This window comes from Eleutherodactylus coqui, chromosome 1, assembly GCF_035609145.1.
Source record: "Eleutherodactylus coqui strain aEleCoq1 chromosome 1, aEleCoq1.hap1, whole genome shotgun sequence".
NCBI classification, from domain to species: Eukaryota; Metazoa; Chordata; class Amphibia; order Anura; family Eleutherodactylidae; genus Eleutherodactylus; species Eleutherodactylus coqui.
Genome location: NC_089837.1, coordinates 513,799,799 through 513,819,002, shown reverse-complemented (window position 1 = coordinate 513,819,002; position 19,204 = coordinate 513,799,799). Strand labels below are relative to the sequence as shown.

The 19,204-nt window shown below is 42.5% G+C and overlaps 1 protein-coding gene and 1 long non-coding RNA gene across 8 annotated transcripts in view; both read left to right on the top strand.

Moving 5' to 3' along the window:
* Window positions 1–4,673, top strand: part of PIGW (phosphatidylinositol glycan anchor biosynthesis class W) — a 157,522-nt gene extending 152,849 nt beyond the window's left edge. For 6 of the 7 annotated variants that reach the window (XM_066587786.1, XM_066587795.1, XM_066587776.1 and 3 more), the window contains 2 exons: window positions 899–962; window positions 1,076–4,673. In XM_066587786.1, coding sequence (XP_066443883.1) covers window positions 1,076–2,569 — 1,494 coding nt within the window. In that variant the 5' untranslated portion in view covers window positions 899–962 and the 3' untranslated portion in view covers window positions 2,570–4,673. Of the gene's footprint in view, window positions 1–23; window positions 737–898; window positions 963–1,075 lie in introns of those variants that run through there. The other variant, XM_066587812.1, reaches the window with a different exon arrangement.
* Window positions 4,674–6,380: 1,707 nt separating this feature from the next.
* LOC136588707 (uncharacterized) lies at window positions 6,381–8,675 on the top strand. The gene is made up of 2 exons (XR_010787600.1): window positions 6,381–7,042; window positions 8,550–8,675. It is a non-coding gene; the product is annotated as an uncharacterized lncRNA (long non-coding RNA).
* Window positions 8,676–19,204: the final 10,529 nt, after the last annotated feature.

Genomic DNA, 19,204 nt, shown 5'->3' with positions numbered 1-19,204 from the left:
GTAAGTACAGGTTAGGAGGCGGACCCTGTGAGACTTCAACTTCACGCAGTTATGGACTCTTTGATTGGAGCAGGTGCATTGGGAGGATTGACTGACATGCATGGTCTTCGGTGGAGATGCCAGAGCATTGTGGATCAGATTGCTGAAAACCTAGCGGCATTCACCTACAAGTTATGATTTGATTGGCTATCTACCCTGTGCAATATGTAGCTATGATAACATCGGAGAAAATGTATCATGTTTTAAATGTGTTTTGCTGTACACTTGCTTGTGGATATATATTTCTGGAGATGTATATTAGCTTTGTATTGACTGATTTTAGAGGCTTGAAAAGGGTTCTGGGGAATTGAACTGTCGCCACCATTTGTATGTGTTTGGGTTTAAATAAAATTGTACTGTGGATATGCTGACTTCATGGTGCTACTTGAAGATGGATTTATACTTGGCGTACCACCCCGGTGATTCTGATATTCTATTGCACTCCAAGCGATTAACTAGATAAGGTGAACAGGAAAGGGAGGTTGGTGATGCCCAGATTTTGTATTTCTGTCCTCAGGATAGGTCATTAATAGTTGATTACCAGGGATCCACTGTTTAGGATCTGATGTGATCTCTGCCAGTGCAGTGTCATTGGGGTCGGAGTCGGAAGCCTAAGGGCAGCTTTGATTCTATTGAAGTCAGTGGGAGCAAGGCCACCAATTACAATACTATTGATGACTAATGCAGAGCCAGAAGTGTAAGTAAACCCCTTTAAAGTTGCCCCCAAGTTACTGTCCTGTCATTATTTTACTGTGAATTGCACGTTTTTGTTTTCTCTGGTTGTAGGTGCGCAGTCACTGGACTGTGAGGGTCTAGTTCTGCTTTCTGCGTTTCGCCAATGTATCTTTTCTCTATGCAGGTAACCTCTCTATGGAAAAGGGGGAGCCATTTGACTGGGTATCCAAACTTCTTGCAGAGAAAAGGTAACTTTCAACATATGCATTTATTCTAGGTTTCTTTTTTTGTTAATTTCTTAAGGAAGTGAACCTCTGTTTCATACATTCATGCAAATATTCCATTTCTATTATTATCACAGATGTCTGAAAAGCACCTAAAAGAATCCTTTGTAAGCAACCTCAATGGGACAAGCATCGGAGAGATATCACTGGGCTTAAGCATAGCCCCTCTCTGCATACTCAGCAGGGGTTTGATATTTATTTCCCTTTATCAGAAGTTTGGGAAAATAGTTTACTCATGGAAGTCTTGCCTTTTTCTTGACTTTTCCTTGTTAGTCCTTCCACAGGTCTTGTCCTGCACGGTCCTCTCTGACTTCCTCTACCTAGTGGTGGGATGCATTTCAGTAATGTGTGTGTTACATCTTTACTTGATATACAGGAACAGGACTTTGTACAAAAACACATCACTTAAAAAGATCTGCAAGTCCTTTCTGCATGCACGGATTGAAGACCAGCATGTGCCATCTGTTACAACTTTTCGTGTTCTCATTAATTTGTTTACTGCTATATCCATTTTAGCTGTGGACTTTCCTGTGTTTCCAAGGCGTTACGCTAAAACAGAAACATACGGCACTGGCATAATGGATCTCGGCGTGGCATGTTTTACTTTTGCAAATGCCCTTGTTTCCCCAGAAGCTAGATCGCCGCTTGAAGAAACCACATCTGCATTCCACCGAGTGAAGAAGCAGCTTTTTTCAGTCTGGCCTTTGGTTTTTCTTGGCTTCGGACGACTTATCAGTGTGAGAGCGATAGATTATCATGAGCACGTTTCGGAGTACGGTGTTCACTGGAACTTCTTCTTCACTTTGGCATTCGTCAGAGTGCTTACATCATTTCTGCTGACTTTAATTTGGAAACAAAAAATCTGGATTGTGGCCACAGTCATTATTTGTACTTATCAAATCGTTCTTGAAATGACTAATTTGAAAACTTTTATCTTGTATGGCAGTGATCAAAGCCAAAGACATGGGTTTCTTCAATCAAACCGAGAAGGGATATTCTCTGTAATTGGATATGTTGTCATTTATATGTTTGGCGTTCAAATAGGATCTTATCTTCTAAAGAAAAGGATATTTGTAAAAGAATTGCTAGAATTATTTATTAAGTTAATAATAATTTCGATTATGATCTTCATAATTATGACTGTAGTTCAAAATTACGTTGAGCCAATTTCCCGCAGGATGGCCAATTTACCATTTTGTATTTGGGCTATTGGCCAGTGTACAGGTTGGCTTAGCTTCATCTATTTCTGTGATCTGATTCTAGTGTTTGTTCAGTATTTGTTACCTGGAAGCTGCGTTCCAAGCACGTGGACTATAGGCAACTTCACGCATTCTCATCAGAAAAAAGACCAAAGAAAAGAAATGGATTTCTGTTTAATTCATGCTATCAATAGGAATCAGTTGTTGTTCTTCTTGCACTCCAACATTCTGACAGGTCTAGTAAACCTAAAGATAGATACTATTCACAGTAGCAGTTGTTTTTCTCTCATCGTACTTCTTACATACATGTCTGTAAACTGCTTGTTATCATATATTTTACATGTAAGTAATATAACTGTTAAGTTGTGGTGAATAATGGGTAAATAATTAAGGCTGCCTGTCCAAGGGCGTTGCGGTATCCCGTGGCAGTTCGCCGCCGCGCAGGAGCAGGAGCTGGCAGACGGATCTCCGCTGTCAGCCTATCTGAATCGCAATGATTCCCCGCTCGTGGATAGGGGGGGGGGGGGGACGCTCTCCATTAGAACGCTATGGAGAGCTTTCACTGCGTTCCCCGAGGCCGGATTATGATTATGAAAGCCTTAACTCATGATGAAATATATCGCATTTAATTAGAATTATTTTTCTCTTATTCCTTACGCCACTCAAAATATATATAATGTGTTTTGTGTAAATTGTATTGTATTCTGTCTCCAATGAAAAATGTTCCGATTGAAAAAAAGGATTATAGATCATTTGATTTATTTCTTCCTTCCTCAAGGTGAGTTAGATAGCGGTATATTAAAATGACTTTTTGTCCATATAGTACAAACTAATTTGGGTTGCACAACTGAGAAAAATATTCAGAAAACGAAAAACTGTAGGTGCCAGGAATTATCTCCTTTTATTGCCTCCTCTATACAATATGAAAACTTGAAAAGCACCCAAGTGGTCTTCTGACGTGCCTGTCTTAGTAAATACCTGTGTTTCCCATGCAATAACAATGTTGGAGTATTTTTTTTATCATATTTGTTCTGAATACTCATTGTGTTATTATTAAACTGTCGCTTAATTTTAAGCTTTTCGCAGAGGAGTAACAAGGAACAACGTAATACGGAGTCCTAATAAGGAGGCACCAGAATTAATGTATGTATTAGGTCTCCTGCAGAATGTCCGCTCGTGCCCGCTGCCATAGGATTGCATCAGATGCAATCCTATGCACACAGTCGCGATTTGTCTGCGTGAAAACACACGCAGAAAACCGATCGTGGCATGGCCTATTTCTGTGTGGGCCAGCCCTTGCACAGCGCAGAGAAAAGATGGCGGGAGCCGGTGAGCCGCAGCAGTCACTACAGGGGCACAGCTCACCTGAAATCTCGTAGCGGGATCCGACCTGGCCGCAGGAGGCCTTAGGAGTATGTTCACATGGCAGATTTTTCAGCACAGATTCTGCCTCTAGAACAGTAATGGAAAGCTACAGCTATACTGCTGTGGATTCTTATGCAGATTTACCAATCGGTGTGGGCCAAATCTGCATGTGGAATTTTAGGCATAGATCCAAGTGTAGAAGTGACATCTCGCTACTTTACATGGAAACATGTTGGAAATTCCACAAGCATTCTGTTCATTGACAGGGCTATAGCCACAAACTTCTGCCACGGTTTTAGAAGTGAGTGAACAAACCGAATCGCACTACCCAGAACCTCTCTGCCCAACATAGTGACATGGTATGTTAGGCCAAAAGAAGACAATGTCCATCTAGTTCAGCCTGTTTCCACCCTATTTTGTTGATCCAGAGGAAGGCAAAAAAATCCCAATGAGGCAGAAGTCATTGTGGGAGAAAAATAATTCCTTTCCAACTCCATAATGGCAGTCAGAATACTCCCTGGACCAACGTTTGATAGTTCCTGTCTCCAAGACCCGGATCAACAACCCCGCTGGTTATTTAATGTCTCTATCCTGTAATGTCATGGCCCTCTAAAAGACGTCTAGTCCGTTCTTAAACTCCTATCGATTTTTGACATTGCCGCGTCCTCAGGCAGAGTGTTCCACAGTCTCGCTGCTCTTACAGTAAAGAACCCCCTTCTGTGTTGGTGATGAAACCTTCTTTCCTCTAGACCAGGGGTATCAAACTTATTTTCACCGAGGGCCACATCAGCCTTATGGTTACCTTCAAAGGGCTGATTGTAATTGTAAGACTGTATAGTAAGAGCTTGTTCACACAAGCGTATTTGCGTATGCAATATGCAGTGAATAGAAGCCATTGATTTCAATGAGTTCATTCACGTGAATGTATATTTTTACACAGCATGACCGATTTATGTTGTGTACTACCCACCGCAGTAGGCCATTGCAGGAAATGGGCCACGCAAATGCGCAGTAAATGCGCAGGAAACCTGTGTATTCACTGCATATTTGTGCACCATTTTACTGGGCCCATCTGCATTTTTTTTTTTTTTTTTTTTTGCATTGCCGAAATACGCAGGCATAAATGATTTTCCGTTGGGCAAAAATGCAGTGTCTGTGCGACCAAAATAAGCGCTGTGGAATAAGTTGGCGCTATACAAAAAGATTATGTCCATGTGAATGAGCCCTACTAGTGACTAAAGTGGTCACAGTAGTAATAGTGACTCTCATAGTGGCCACAGTAAAATTGACCCCCATAGTGGCACCAGTAGTAACAGGGTACCCCATAGTGGCACCAGTAGTAATAGGGTACCCCACAGTAATAATATTAACTCTGTTAGTTAGATTAACCCGCTCAGTAATATTAACTTCACAGTATTCACAGTAATAATAGCCCCCTCCCAACCCATATGCTTACCTCCTCCTTGTAGTCAGCACAGCTCCTCCTCTTCTTGGTGCTGATCCCGGGTGCACACTGACATCTGTGTGTGAGCCTGGAACTCTTCCTCCCTTGTCCTCTCCTGCGGAACCAAGGGGAAAGGACTTGGGGAGGAGGATCCCGGGTGCACACTGACGTCCGAGTGTGCAGAGAAGTCGTTGATGGATATATTGACCAGAATGGGGCCTAATACTGATTATGTGGCACCCCGCTAGCAATGGTGGCCCAATCGGAGCACGAACCATTTATAACCACCCTGTACGTTCTATCTCCAAGCCAGTTCTTTACCCAGTTTAGAGATGTTTTTGCCTAGACCGAGCGGTCTCATTTTATATATCAACGTATTATGCGGCACAGTGTCAAATAATTTAGAACAATCCAGATATGCGAGATCAATAGACTCTCCCAGGTCCAGCCTAGAACTTATTTTATTGTAGAAGCTGTTCAAATTGCTGTGACATGATCGACCCCCTCATAAACCCATGCTGATGAGGAGATATACCGTTGTTTTCTGTAAAAGCATAAATACGTCAGGGAGGCGCTTCTAAGGGGCTGCCAGGAGTGTAGGCCTGAATGAACATAGTGACTATAATGAAGTGGTGAAAAGACAATGTATAAAAGGGACTCACCCGGTGTATGGTGAGATCTCCTGCTGTCAGTCTCACCAACACCTCCTCGTCCAGGTCCGCTTATCAGATCACAATGGATCTTTACACTAGTGCCGATGGATCCCTCTGATGATTGGGGTCCGCTGCAGGGCTTCTGTGTCCAACTGTATGGTTGGACCCACAAGGATGAATAGCGCTAAAGTTACAAAGGTGCTCCTGCGCTGCCTCAACAATAATCCGGATCGTGACAAATCTGCTATTTGTCAATGAATTTATTTAAATTGTACTTTGTAACTTTAGTTATTTTCCGTGAGGTATTCTAGGATGGCGTCTCTCAGAACCCCCTCGAATATTTTTCCAATTATCGAAGTGAGACTTGCTGGCCTGTAGTTATCCGGCTCTCTTTTTAGACCCCCTTTTTTATATTGGAACGACAATATGCCAATCCAGTGGTACAACCCTGGTCTCAATAGTGTCCCTAAATATAAGAAATGACAGTCTGTCTATCATGTCACTTAATTCACTTAGAACCCTTGGGTGTACTCTATCTGGCCCCGGCGATTTGTCAATTTTTAAAACTGACTCTGCACTTCCTCCTGCGTTAGGCAGGTGATATTTAGTGGTGGTGGGGGGAGGGCTTTGTTTTATTTCCCTGCATCTTGCATGACAGGTTTTTCTCAAGTGTATTCACCAACGAAAAATAAATATTTAATAGATTCGCCTACCCCCCCCCCCCCCTACTCATCTTCAATGGTTTCTCCTGCATTATTTGTTAAAGGGCCAGTACTTTTAGTGTAGATCCTTTTACCATTTATATAATTTGAAAAATAGTTTAGAGTTATTTTTGCTTTCTTTGGCAATCAGTAGTTCTGCCTTCTCCTTGGCCATTTTTGATCTTTTCCTTCAATAATTTGTTTTTCTCCCAGTGTTTTTAGTGCTTTTTCACTGCCTTTTTGTTTTAATATTTTAAATGCTTTCTTCTTTTTGCTCATTTCCCCTGCCTTACAGTCCTGTCGAGCCACATTTGGTTTCCTTCTACTTGTAGTTCTTTTATTTCTGAAGGGTATGAACTGCTCACATGAGGTATTTAAGATGTTTTTAAACTTCTCCCATTTCTTGCTTGTACTGTTATTTTTGAGGACTTTGTCCCATTTAATGTTGCCAAGTGTTATTCTGAGCTGATCAAATTTTGTTTTACTAAAGTTTTAGTTTTTTTTTTGTTTTTTTTTGTTTTTTTTTGTAGCTCCCTTTGAATGACAACTGGAAATTTATTATATTGTGGTCACTATTTTCCAAGTGTCCCTCAACCTGCACCCCATGATTCTGTCTGGTATGTTGGTTAATAATAAGTAGTCCAGGATGGCCTCCCTCTAGTTGGCTCCCGTACAAGTTGGGGTAGGTAGTTATCTTTAATTCTCAAGAACTTATCACCCTTGTGAGATTCACAGGTTTTGCCCATAATTACTTCATTGTGGTTTGACACCCCTTCTCTTTTTTTTTTTCTTCTTAGTAATAAGTTTTCAGTTTCTTTCTGTTATTTTTGGTGGCCTATAGACAACAGGATTTTGTTAGTTTTCCCTCCCTGTATTTCTACCTGCAGGAAGATTCTAGACCTAGGCTGTTGGACAGACCCATCTGTACTATGCAGGCTGCGCTCAGCACTATGGAATCCTTCAGTAACTGAAGGGTTAATGCCCTCATAGTCAGTGGCATCTGTTAATGTGTTTGTTATTCTCTATATAAACCTGGACTCTCCTGTTTCTGGGGAGTTGGATTATCTCTGTGTTCACCCTGGCTCTGGCCGCCTTGTTCTGGCGTTCAAGCTGCCTGTCTGTACCCTGGATTTAGATTAAAATTATGATCTATTTCTACAACTGGGAAATCAAAGTAATTCACCCTTTAAGGGGCTCTTGATTCAGCTTTTTATGTAAATCGTTAAATTTGATTTTACATTTAAAAAAAATGGTGGCTACAACACCGCGCTACATGACGCAGAGTACTCGGGGTTTTGAAGGTGATAACTCCGCCCTCAGCAGCGTTGGGACTGCTTTTGCTTCCTGCTGCCCTTTAGCCATTGAGTGAAGCCTCCTGTTCCTACACAGAGCACAGCTGGTGGGGGTATGGTTTGTCCTGGGTGCCAAGATGTTGATGTCAATGCCATGTTATACAACTTGTTTAGCAGTAAACTGAGAGCCCCTATCACTTGTCATGCCTACTGTTGACCCAACACATTTCTGCTGTCTAGTGACGGGTTCTTGGTGCTGGCGGTGCGGAGCTGGGTGAAGCTGCTCAGCAATCTAGTTCTATGGGCTGATGACTGCTGGTCTCTGCACAGCTCACAGGAGTTCCTAGATAGAGGCTGTTGAGGCCGCTGGCCCTCGGTGTGGTTTGCTTATGCCCTGGGTGTTGCACGGGACACTGGCCTAACTCCCCTGCTTCTTGATGTACCAAAGGTGACCGTGGAGAACTCCCAGCATCAAGACGTGTGTGTGTGTGTGTGTGTGTGTGTGTGTGTACGTACAGTGTTACATATATATATATATTATATATACACTCGCACACATGTATTGTGTGTGTATAATAATTATATATATTTAGTGTGTGTGTATATGTGTGTGTGTGTGTATATATATAATTTTTATATTACATACACACATTTAGAATAATTGACGGGGTGGCTCCATTGCCAAAGGGTGGAGACCGAATTGGTCTATTGAAGCGTAAGGAACTGAGATGGATACACGAATTGGACACTTTATTTCTATCTGGTCTAAGTTTGGAATATCCATATGTGCCACATCTATAGAAAGATTTCCGTATAGGTTTTTGTAGATTTTGTATTTATGGCTTTTTTCTATTCTGAATTTTAACTACATTTGTGTTTATTTTGTTTTCTTTATAGGTGTTTGTGATGTCTACACATGTTACTCGTCCCTGGCTGATTGTCCTATATGTTTTTCTCTATTGCTTTTGATGCGGCTCCATCAATGATGATACTAATATTTAATAAAGAGAATTTTTATTTGCATTGACTTGAGTGACGCCATTGTTCATTTGGTTCTATATCTATTGCGTTTACTTTTCTCTCTGGTCAAACATGTTAGTTGTAGAATTCAAATGTTTGCCATCTCTTTACCAGTAGTACTACACATTCGATGATATGCGATGGATGATAGAAGTTTAATATATATACCGAGTAGGATGGGTTTAAAATTAGATACATTAGGTAATTTTTTGCAATACTGTTGATATTCGTCAAATCCATATTACATAATAGGATTATATGAATACTTTATCAACTTTTATCCACTTTTTGACAGCTGCTTTATATGCAGGGGCTGTGCCTTGCAAGTGCAGTTGATATATTGACCTTGTCGGTCAAAATTGGGTTTTACATATATATGTATCCCCTATCGCATTAATGATACTAGAGGCTGGATGCTTTATTGTTAGTCTGTTTAATTTACACATATAATACACAAGTTAGTCATGCTAGGTTTTGCAGAATGCCTTTTGCTCTCCGCATATGTGCAGTCTCCATATTAACCTGCTGGTTTTGTTGGTACGGGGCTTCCGTATTAAAAATTCTTTGACTCTCTACGCATGCACAGCTTTGTGACGTGTGCATAGTACTTGGACTAGCCATGTGACTAGATCATCACTCAAGTCTCGCGTGCTATTCACTTTTTACGCATGCGTAGTAGTCATACTGATAATGATGACTGTCATCACTTAAGTATCGCGGGACTTGGATTCCCCGCACATGCTAGTTACGCTATGATGGACGCTGCAGTCTCTGGCTGCCATAGACGAGCTATACACATATGGAGAAGGTATTTGGGGTTTGTCAGCTGTTTTTATGTTTGCTTTTTTTTTAATGCTGCTGCTATATATAGGAGATGTAGTTTAATGGTTTGTTATGCTTGACAAAGATCTTGTTTAAGATCGAAACGTTGCAGCTTTTTTACAATGGAGGATTAAAAGTTTTTGTTTTTTTTTTTGTTTTTTTTTATCTGCATCCACTAATGCTGCCGCAGACTTTATTTACTTCTACTGATCGCTATCTCAGACTTGTTGCAGATGAAGTTATAACAGACCTCTGCTCCCGCCATCTGTCTGATTTGAAACATAGTCATCTTTGCCCACTGGGTGTGATCTACTTGTGGGCACTCGCCAGTAGTGATATATATTTATAAAATTCTGGACATTACTGTCCTCTACCTCGCTGTCATTATGAATCATTGGGAATACACTTTTTAGTACTGAAGTTGAGGTAGGTACTGCCAACAGACAGGTACGCAGTATGTCCTCACTGCTCTTAAGGTTGGCCATACACATATTAGTAATATTTAATACATCCTGGGCCAGATCTTCTTACATGCTGGCGTGCCCTTCTGCCCATTGCATCCACCTCTTTACATGCCTTGGCTGCTCTGTTTCCTTAGCTGGTAGGAAACAAGAGGAAAAATGCAAAGACCATGACCGTTATACCGCAGGCTGTAAGGGATACAGGTCTCATTGCCCATGGGGTTTGGTTTTCTTTTTGCAGTGTGAGGGGTGGATCCAATTTTGGCTTTCCTTCCAGCTTCACTGAAGTGCTGATGGTGAGGAAGACTTGGTAAGAGCTGTCAAATCTGTGTTGCAGCACTCTCCTCATGTGCCTCTGGATGACAACCCATTCTCCAGGCTGCAGGTCATGTGTACCTTCAAAAGAATTAGGATCTGGAATGGAAGCGAATTCTTGGTCGTGTGTTACTTTCAGACGTTTGCTTAGAGACTGTACATAGTGTCCCAAACTGTGCCTGCAGTTGTTGAGGAAAGTACAGGCCCAGCCTTGGCACATTGCCAAACAAAATTTCATAGAGAGACAATCCTGTCTATCTATTAGGTATGTACCTAACTGAGAAAAGGGCTAATGGAAGGCACTCTGTCCAAGGTTTGCCCATTTCCCTTATTGCCTTTTGCAATTTTAATTTCAGGGTACCGTTCATCCTTTCTACTTTCCCACTACTTTGTGGATGATAGGAGACATGATGTGTTGCATTATTTCACCTGTGAAGTGTGTACCTCTGTCTGACTTATTCACCTCCAGTACCCCGTACCTGCAGATTACCTCATTCATGAGCTTCTTTGCGATTACTTGCAAGACGTCAACAACAAGCACATATTCATACTTCCCAACAGGTGGGAGCTGAATGTAGTCAATTTGCAATCTTTTAAATGGGTAGAGTAGCCTAGGCAAGTGTTTTTGTGGCACCTTTACCTTCTTTCCTGGGTTGCTTATGGCAAAGATCATGCAAGATTGGACAAATGATGCAGCAGCTACAGCGAATCCTGGAGCCACCCAACCTTTCTCAAGCGTTGACATCATTGCTGCTTTTGATAGATGTGTCTTTCCGTGCATCAGCTGAGCCATCATGGGGTACAGGGACAGTGGTAAGCAAGTTCTGTTGACTTCGCCATACGTTGTCCTGTTCTGCTGCTCCCATTTTAGTCCATTTGTCCTTTTCTTCCTTGCTGGCTTGTAACTGTAAAGTCCTTAGCATATCAATGTCCAAGTTTTTTCAATGTCCACATTTTTGTCTCTGACTTGTGCTGTCAGTATCTTCTGTTCCTTTCTTCCATGGCTTGAGGGCCGCTGCCTTGGCTGTAAAGTATACTAAGGGCATTGCCTCTCGCTTCTCCAGTGTTGGCTTTGGTGTGAGCTTTCACCTTGTGTACTGCTACTTTGTCAGGTAGAAGTAGGGCCTCCATAAGACTCTGCACTTGCTGCACCATTCTTAATTGGTTATTCTAGTTGAGGTAAGAAACTGTCTGGCCTTCCATATTGGGCCGTAATCATGAGCTATGCCAAATGCATACCAGGAATCAGTGTAAATCTTTGCCATCTTGCGTTCTGCCACTCTACACCCCTCCAGTGAGGGCTTTTAGTTCCACTTTTTGTGCTGAGACATGCATAGGCAGAGCTTCTGCTTTTAGGACATCATGTTGTGACCACTGCATATTCGGTATGGAATAGTCCATCCGCACCCTGGTACCTCGACTCATCTACAAAAAGCTCAAAATATGCATTGTCTACAGGGGTTCCAGTAACTGATGCAACAAAAAACTGCAGGTTTTGAAACAATGCCAGACAATCATGCTGATGTTCTACTTTAAATAGATCAGAATCTTGTTGCAAAGAATTTAAAAATAACTGATCTGCAGTACCTAGATCTTCCCCCTCCCTCATTTGAACCAGAGTACTTGATTGGAAGAAGAGTAGCCGGGTTCAGAGTATGGCACCACTGAAAAGAGATGGTAGGAGGCATGAGAAGGGCACATTCTAGCCAGATTTGACGTGCCAGGGACAAATGCTTAGGTTGAACCTGCGTTAGTATGCTCTGGATGTCATGAGGGGTGAGAAGCACTAGGGGTAGTCTAATACCAAATCAGAGGATTTGTTAACCATTGCTTGTACTACTGCCACCACACGGATACATGAGGGAGCTCCCTGAAATACTGGATCCAGAAACATGGAGTAGTACCCAAGTGGTCGAGGATGGCCTCTGTGTTTTTGCGTAAGTACTGCTGTTGCGTGACCAGGAAGTTAAGTGCCGAAGAGGGTGAAGGGTAAAGGTGTAGTTAGGAATTCCCAAGACTGGAGAGCTGAGGATAGAGAGTTTTAAAGTATGAAAGTTGTCAATTGCCTCAGGTAAGAAAGGAGTGACAGAGGCAGACATAAAGTGACTGCATAAGAGATGAAGCTGAGCGGATCCACGGATGGCGGTACGAGACAAGACCCAAGAAGGTGCAGAGTTTAGCAACAGAGAAAGGCACAGGAATGGCTTGGACATCAGCCTTCTGTTCCTCTGTTAAGTGACTGGTTCCTTGAGCCAGGCAATGACCCAAGAAAACTTTTATTTCGCAAAACTCAAGTTTTTCCTTTGAAGCTTTGCAGCCAATTTTTGCAAAGAACATCAACAGTGAAAATGGGACCCGTTGGCAGGCTTCCAAGTCAGGTGCACACAGAAAAAAAAATCAACATATTGCAGAAGTACCACTCCAGGTGGGTGGGCCAACCTTGCAACTCTTGACTGGAGTGCCTGAGTGTTGGTTTTGTGAATTTTGAGCTCCCTGCGGGAGAACCCTCCACACATGCTGTATACCTTTAAAGGTGAAGGCAACAAAGTACTGACAATCTGGGTGGAGGGGCACACTGAAATAGTCCAACACTGTGAAGTATATGGCGGTAGAGGGTACTAGCCCCAGTAAGGTTTGGCATTTGAGTACTAAAGGAGTATCCAAAACCGTAACCTTATTCACCTCACGTAGTTCATGGACCATCCAGTAGGTGTCTGGCTGACCTTTTTTGTCTCTTTTTTTTTTTGACCTGAAAAAGAGGGGTGTTTGCTGGAGAACATATCTTGCGCAAAGCCCCCATTTGAACCAAGACTCCCACTTGTTCCCCAATTGCATCTTCTTGTGAGAAACTAAGGGGATGCTGTTTGACCCTGGGGGGTGTATATTTTGGATTCCGATATACCATCAGAGGTGGTACATTCAATTTCCCTATGTCTGTCTTGGAGGTGGCCCACAATTTATCAGGAACCGCGAAAAGCTGGGTGTCTTCAGTGGCTGTCAGGACAAACACATGAGCCAGATCCACCAAGAGAGCAGTTAGTTTGCAAAATTCTTCTGAACTGGCATCTGAGGTCTCAACCTGTGCCGATCCATCCAGTGAGAATTTGATAGATGCTGATCAGGTTTGTAAGAGGTCAGTGCTAAGAACAGAGATAGGAATGTCATTACTGACCAGCAGCTTAGCCATTACCATTTGACCCCTAAATTTGAATGGAAAGGGGTTCAGTTTCTTGTAATGCAACAGTTTTCCCTCCTAACCGCACTACTGATTGTGTACTCTGCATATCTATAAGAAATGGAATTCATGATGTAAAACTTCCCCCTTCATGTAGACCACTATACCTTCTGCTTTTACAGTGATGGAAAAAGGGGGGGTCACCTGTTTTTCATGCCTGTCCCTCCAGAGGAGGACGGGGCATAATGTTAGACTGTTTTTTGCTACGGCACTCTGACCCCCTGAGCGCCAGGTGGGGTGCCCTGAACTTCCCGCACCCCCACTGTCCCTGCCTACTTGCCTCGACCCTGGCTAACCCCAGGCGGACAGCTGGACGGCAGTCCAAACCCTGGCTAGGGACCTGGCGACTTATACAAGATGGAACTACCTAACGGGGCAGAGTGTCAACAGGGAGGCAGATGGAAATGACCAAACAGAAACAGACTGAACTGCAGACAAGCTGGAGGAAGCTGACAGGCAAACTATGAGCTGGCTGAGACTAGCTGCAGACAGACTAACTAGACGCTGACAGAACCAATAACTGGCAGTGAGCTCAGATCACTGCCAGTCTTTTAACTACAAGGCTCCGCCCAGTGGTGGAGAGTGGAAGGAGGCAACTCCTCCCACTGCTGCATAAGAAGGATGGAGGCGTGCGGGCGGCACCCTACGGGCGGACACGCCCACGACGCCGGCCGCCCCTAGCCGCCGGGAGAGCCCCGACACAAGAGCTCCAGGACGGCAACGCCGGAGCGACGCACGCCGACCGCGGGACCCTGCGCCGCCCTGCATGGTAACATTTTTGTCCCAGGAATTCCCTGCATTCACGCTTGAAATGACCAGGTTTTCCACAAAAATTACATTTAAAATTGTGTGCTTTAGGTTTGCCCTCTCCTTGGCCTATCATGATGTTTTTGGTAGGGGCAGATTTTTCTGATTTTTCATTTAGTTCGATCCCTTTTGCTGCCTGTAATAAGGGTGAGGGGAGGCTTTTAGTCCGTCCACAAATGCTGAAGCAAACCTAGTGTTACCCATCTCTTCAATGCAGTTATATCCCAAGTCAGTCCATCTGGTCTATAGTCTACAGTAGAAATTTTCTTCTCCTTCCCCCTTGTCTTGTACTATATTAGACAAGGAAAAAGAAATGATTCTTGCAGTTTCTCCTTTGCCCATTGAAACAGTCCAATATTAAAATATGGTCCGGATGTAGCCAGTCTTCTATCTACATTGTCATTTCCACAATTGTCCTGTACATGCTGATTTATAAGTCCCCCCCAATGCTTCCCCAGGCTTGCAGTCTGTTCAAAAGAAATCATAAAAACCGAAAAGTTTTTTACATAAAAATTTTGTTTTTATGTAAAACCCTGTTTAAAGCCCACACTATGTGAGGATATACATGAGAGAGATGAACATGTGGAGTCTCTATGGGTAGAGTTACATAAAAGGAAAAACACAATCCTCATAATAGGAGAAAAACAATATGGCTTAATAAAGATGTAAAGGGGGCAATAAGCAGGAAGAAGAACGCATTTAAACGACTAAAAAAAGAAGGCAGCAAGAAGCACTAAAAACGTATAAGGAAAAAAATGAGGTAAAATGAAATAAGAGCAGCAAAGATGGAGACAGACTTATTGCCAAAGAGTAAAACTAACTAAACTGTTCTTTACACATATAAATAGTAAAAAGCTTAATATAGAAAGTGTTGGCCCTTTAATAAAAACTGTAGGAAAAATTATAGGTGATGAGGAGAAAACAAATCTATTAAATAGCTTTTTCTCCAGTGTATGCACAGAGGAAAATGAAATGTCAGATGAGATGCAGGGTGACCAAGTAAACTCTCCATTAAAGTCACCAGTCTAAACCAGGAAGAAGTCCAGATCCAACTTAAAAAAATTAAAATAGACAAACGGCCGGGTCCCAATGGCGTACACTCCTGGGTTTCTAAGAGAATTAAGTAATGTGACAAAAAGACCCTTGTTTCTTATATTTAAGGACTCTATAGTGACGGATCTGTTCCATTGGATTGGAGCGTAGTCAACGTGGTGCCAATATTCGAAAAAGGGTCAAAAAGTGAACCTGGAAGCTACAGGCAGGTAGGTCTTTCTTCTATTGTGAGTAAAATATTCGAAGGATTTCTAAGAGATGTTACCCTGGAGTACCTCAGGGAAAATGGCTGTATAACTCCGTATCAGCATGGGTTTATGAGATCGCTCCTGTCAAACCGACCTGACCAGCTTCTACAAGAAGATAAATTCTAGACTGGACCAGGGAGAGTCATTGGATCTTGTGTATCTGGACTTTTTTAAAGTGTTCAATACTGTGCTGCATAAAAGGTGGGTATATAAAATGAGAATGCTTGGTCTGAGTGAGAATGTGTAAGTGCATAAGTAACTGGCTCAGTGATAGAAAGCAGGGGGTGGTTATAAATGGTACATACTCTGGTTGGGTCACCATTGCTAGTGGGTACCACAGGTCATTTTGGGCCCTATTCTTTTAAAAATATTTATTAATAACCTGGTAGAAGTATTGCACAGTAAAAAATCAATATTTGCAGATGACACAAAACTATGTAGGGATATTAACACAAGAGGACGCAAGGAGATAGCAAGAGGATCTAGATAAGTTAGGGGCTTGGGCAGAAAAGTGGCAAATGAGATTTAACACGGATAAATGTAAAGTTTTTCACATGAGCAGAGGAAATATATGTTACCATTACACACTAAATGGGGAAGCACTGAGGAACACAGACATGGAAAAGGACTTGGGGGTTTTAGTTAACTGTAAGCTTAACTAGAACAACTAGTGTCAGGCAGCTGTGGCTGAGGCAAATAGGATCATGGGGTACAGCAAAAGAGGTACCGGGGTGCACGACAAGAACATTGTTCTTCCTCTTATAAGTCACTGGTCAGACCACACATGGAATATTGTTGACAGTTTTGGGTACCAGTACTCAAGAAGTACATATTATGGCTTTAGCAGGGACAAAGGTGGGCAACTAAAGTAATGAATGGACTACAATACCGAGAGAGACTCTCCTGAAATAGTTTGTTCAGTTATCAAAGAATGTTATAAGTTTTTGTAGATATATACAATGTTAGTTTCACATGAGAATGAAAACTTGCTTAAGTGAATAGTTTTACACGAGACCTTATGTGAAGCTTTGGCATAAAGCCATGTACACTCCTTTTCTTGATAACTCTTGTCTGTAGCAATATACATAGAATTCTTCGGAATACAGAGAGCTGTCTGTATCGCATTGATTCCTTCCGGCCGGATATATAATAATTTGGAACTTTGCAACATATAATTTGGGGTCCCTGGATTATCCCTAACAAACTTGCCACCCAACGTTGGGGCTTGAGGCGACAGAAGGTAGGTCATTGTACCCCGACTCTCGGAACATGAGTGGGAGGGAGCACCAGAACCACAGACTGAAAAACAGCTCTGTACGGTAAGACATTATCTTGCCAACCTGGTCTGTGTTTCCTGGTTGATCTTTCTCCAGATCTGAGGGTAGGTGTGCATGCTTTCTTGTAAGTAAGACCTAAAGTCAATAATAACCCACATGGGCTGATATGTCGCTTGAGTGAGAAGGTATTTGCTTGGCTGTTGGTATTTGTTTATATGTACTACTCCTAGTCTGAGTATTGTGGAACGTAGCGCAGAGATACAGGCCATGTTTGTACAGGCCAATTATAAGCCATGAAGCCCCCTTCTGACCTGTAAATAGGTACAACCTTTGGGTTGCGAGAAGCCTAGGTAGAACAGGACTAACTTTCAATAGTAGCTCCTGGGGAAATCTTCTTTTGTAAAAGAAGGTAAAACAGAGGCAGGAAGAAATTAGAGGGGATGGAAGTATAGCACACCAAGGACAGACATGTTTATAGTAACTCGTACAACTTAATTGTTCTAAAATATCTGATAAAATACTGAGGGAGGATTCTGGGGATGTTAGACTAAGAATAACATCATCCGCAAATAGGCCTATGCGGTGTTCATTACTGCCTAGTCTGATGCCAGAAATATCTGGAGATAAGCGAATTATGTGAGCGAGGGGCTCCATCACCAGAGCGAATGTAGTTGGCGATAGTGAGTAACCTTGTCTAGTTCCGTTTGAAATATCAAATGGCTTAGAAATAGAACCAGGATTATATACTTGAGCTGAAGGGGAGGAATACAAGGCCATTATAGAGGAAATCAGATGATGGCCAAAGCCAAATTTGAGGAACATGTCTTTAAGATAGCCCCAGTGTACACGATCAAACACCTTCTCCGCATTCAGAGTAATAATGAGAGTGCTCAGGAGTTCTGGAGGGACGAGCCCCTTCATAGCTATACCATTAAATACTCTGGTAAGATAAATGTACCTATGGGTCTTATAATACTCGCTAGTAAGACCATCAGATCCAGGAGATTTGTTGGATTTAAGTGTTTTCATTGCTTTGAGAACCTCCTAATTTTAGAGGGATCGGAGTATAGGCGGAATGGAGCAATTATCGTTCAAAATCAGTCAAGCAAAAATGCATGACAAACAATAATTCACTTTCTGTTTGGCGCTCATTTTATGCAGGGATAAAAATCGTTGGCTTGGTCATGAATTCATGAATGGGTGTGAGTGAGGGATGCCTCTGATTGGTCAGGCTGTGACCAATCAGAGGCATCTCATTCAGCAGGCGGGGATTTTAAATCCCCGGCTGCTGAATACTACTCACAGCTGTTTAGAGCAGTTCAGGAGAACTGCAGCCTGCCGCGCTGAACTCCGTCTGCCGGGACCAGGTAAGTATATATATATTTTTATTTTTACACATTTCTGGATGAATTGCAGGGAAGGGCTTATATATTTAACCCCTTCCCGACAATTCATCCCGCGATCGCCGGCAGCCCATTGCTTTCAATGGAGTCGGCTGTATTGCCGGCTCCATTGAATTCAATGGGCTAACATCGTTCTTCTCTGCCACAGCTGTTACAGCTGTGGCAGAGGAGAACGATCTTTACGCTGAGAGTGGGGGGGGGGGGGGTCTCACTCTTGCCGCTATTGTGGCTTAATAGTGGGACCTGGGAACTTGAGATGCAGCCCAAAATGTAGCTCCTCGCCTGCCCTATTCGTTTCTGTGTCGTTTCCATCACTTTCTTGTGTTTTGCAGATTTTCACAAATGAAAACCTTAGCGAGCATCGGCGATATACAAAAATGCTCGAGTCACCCATTGACTTCAATGGGGTTCGTTACTCGAAACGAACTCTTGAGCATCACTGAAAGTTCGACTCGAGTAACGAGCACCCGAGCATTTTGGTGCTCGCTCATCTCTAATCTCCATCTTAAGGGTAATGTATATAAACATAGGGTAAATCTTTCCCTGTACCAAAAAGCCAATGCCAGCAATACTATTCTGCTAGCAAATAGCTCACCCTTCTCATACCATATAGGCAATACCAGTGGGAGTACTAGTCAGAGCTAGGAGAGCCTGCTCTAATGCAGACAGTTACACTGATGTTGAGAGGGATGTATGCCTCAGGTTAAAACAGAGAGGATATAATGCTAATAATTTGGAGAGATCCAGGAAACGGGGCAATTCCATGGATAGGGAAACCTTGATAAATAAACAAAATACAATGAAATCAAATGGGAATAGACCAACTTATGCTACAGCTTTCAGTAAGGAATTCAATAGCATTAAAAAACTCTTCTTCAATTTCCTTCCTTTTCTAAAACAAGACCAGGACC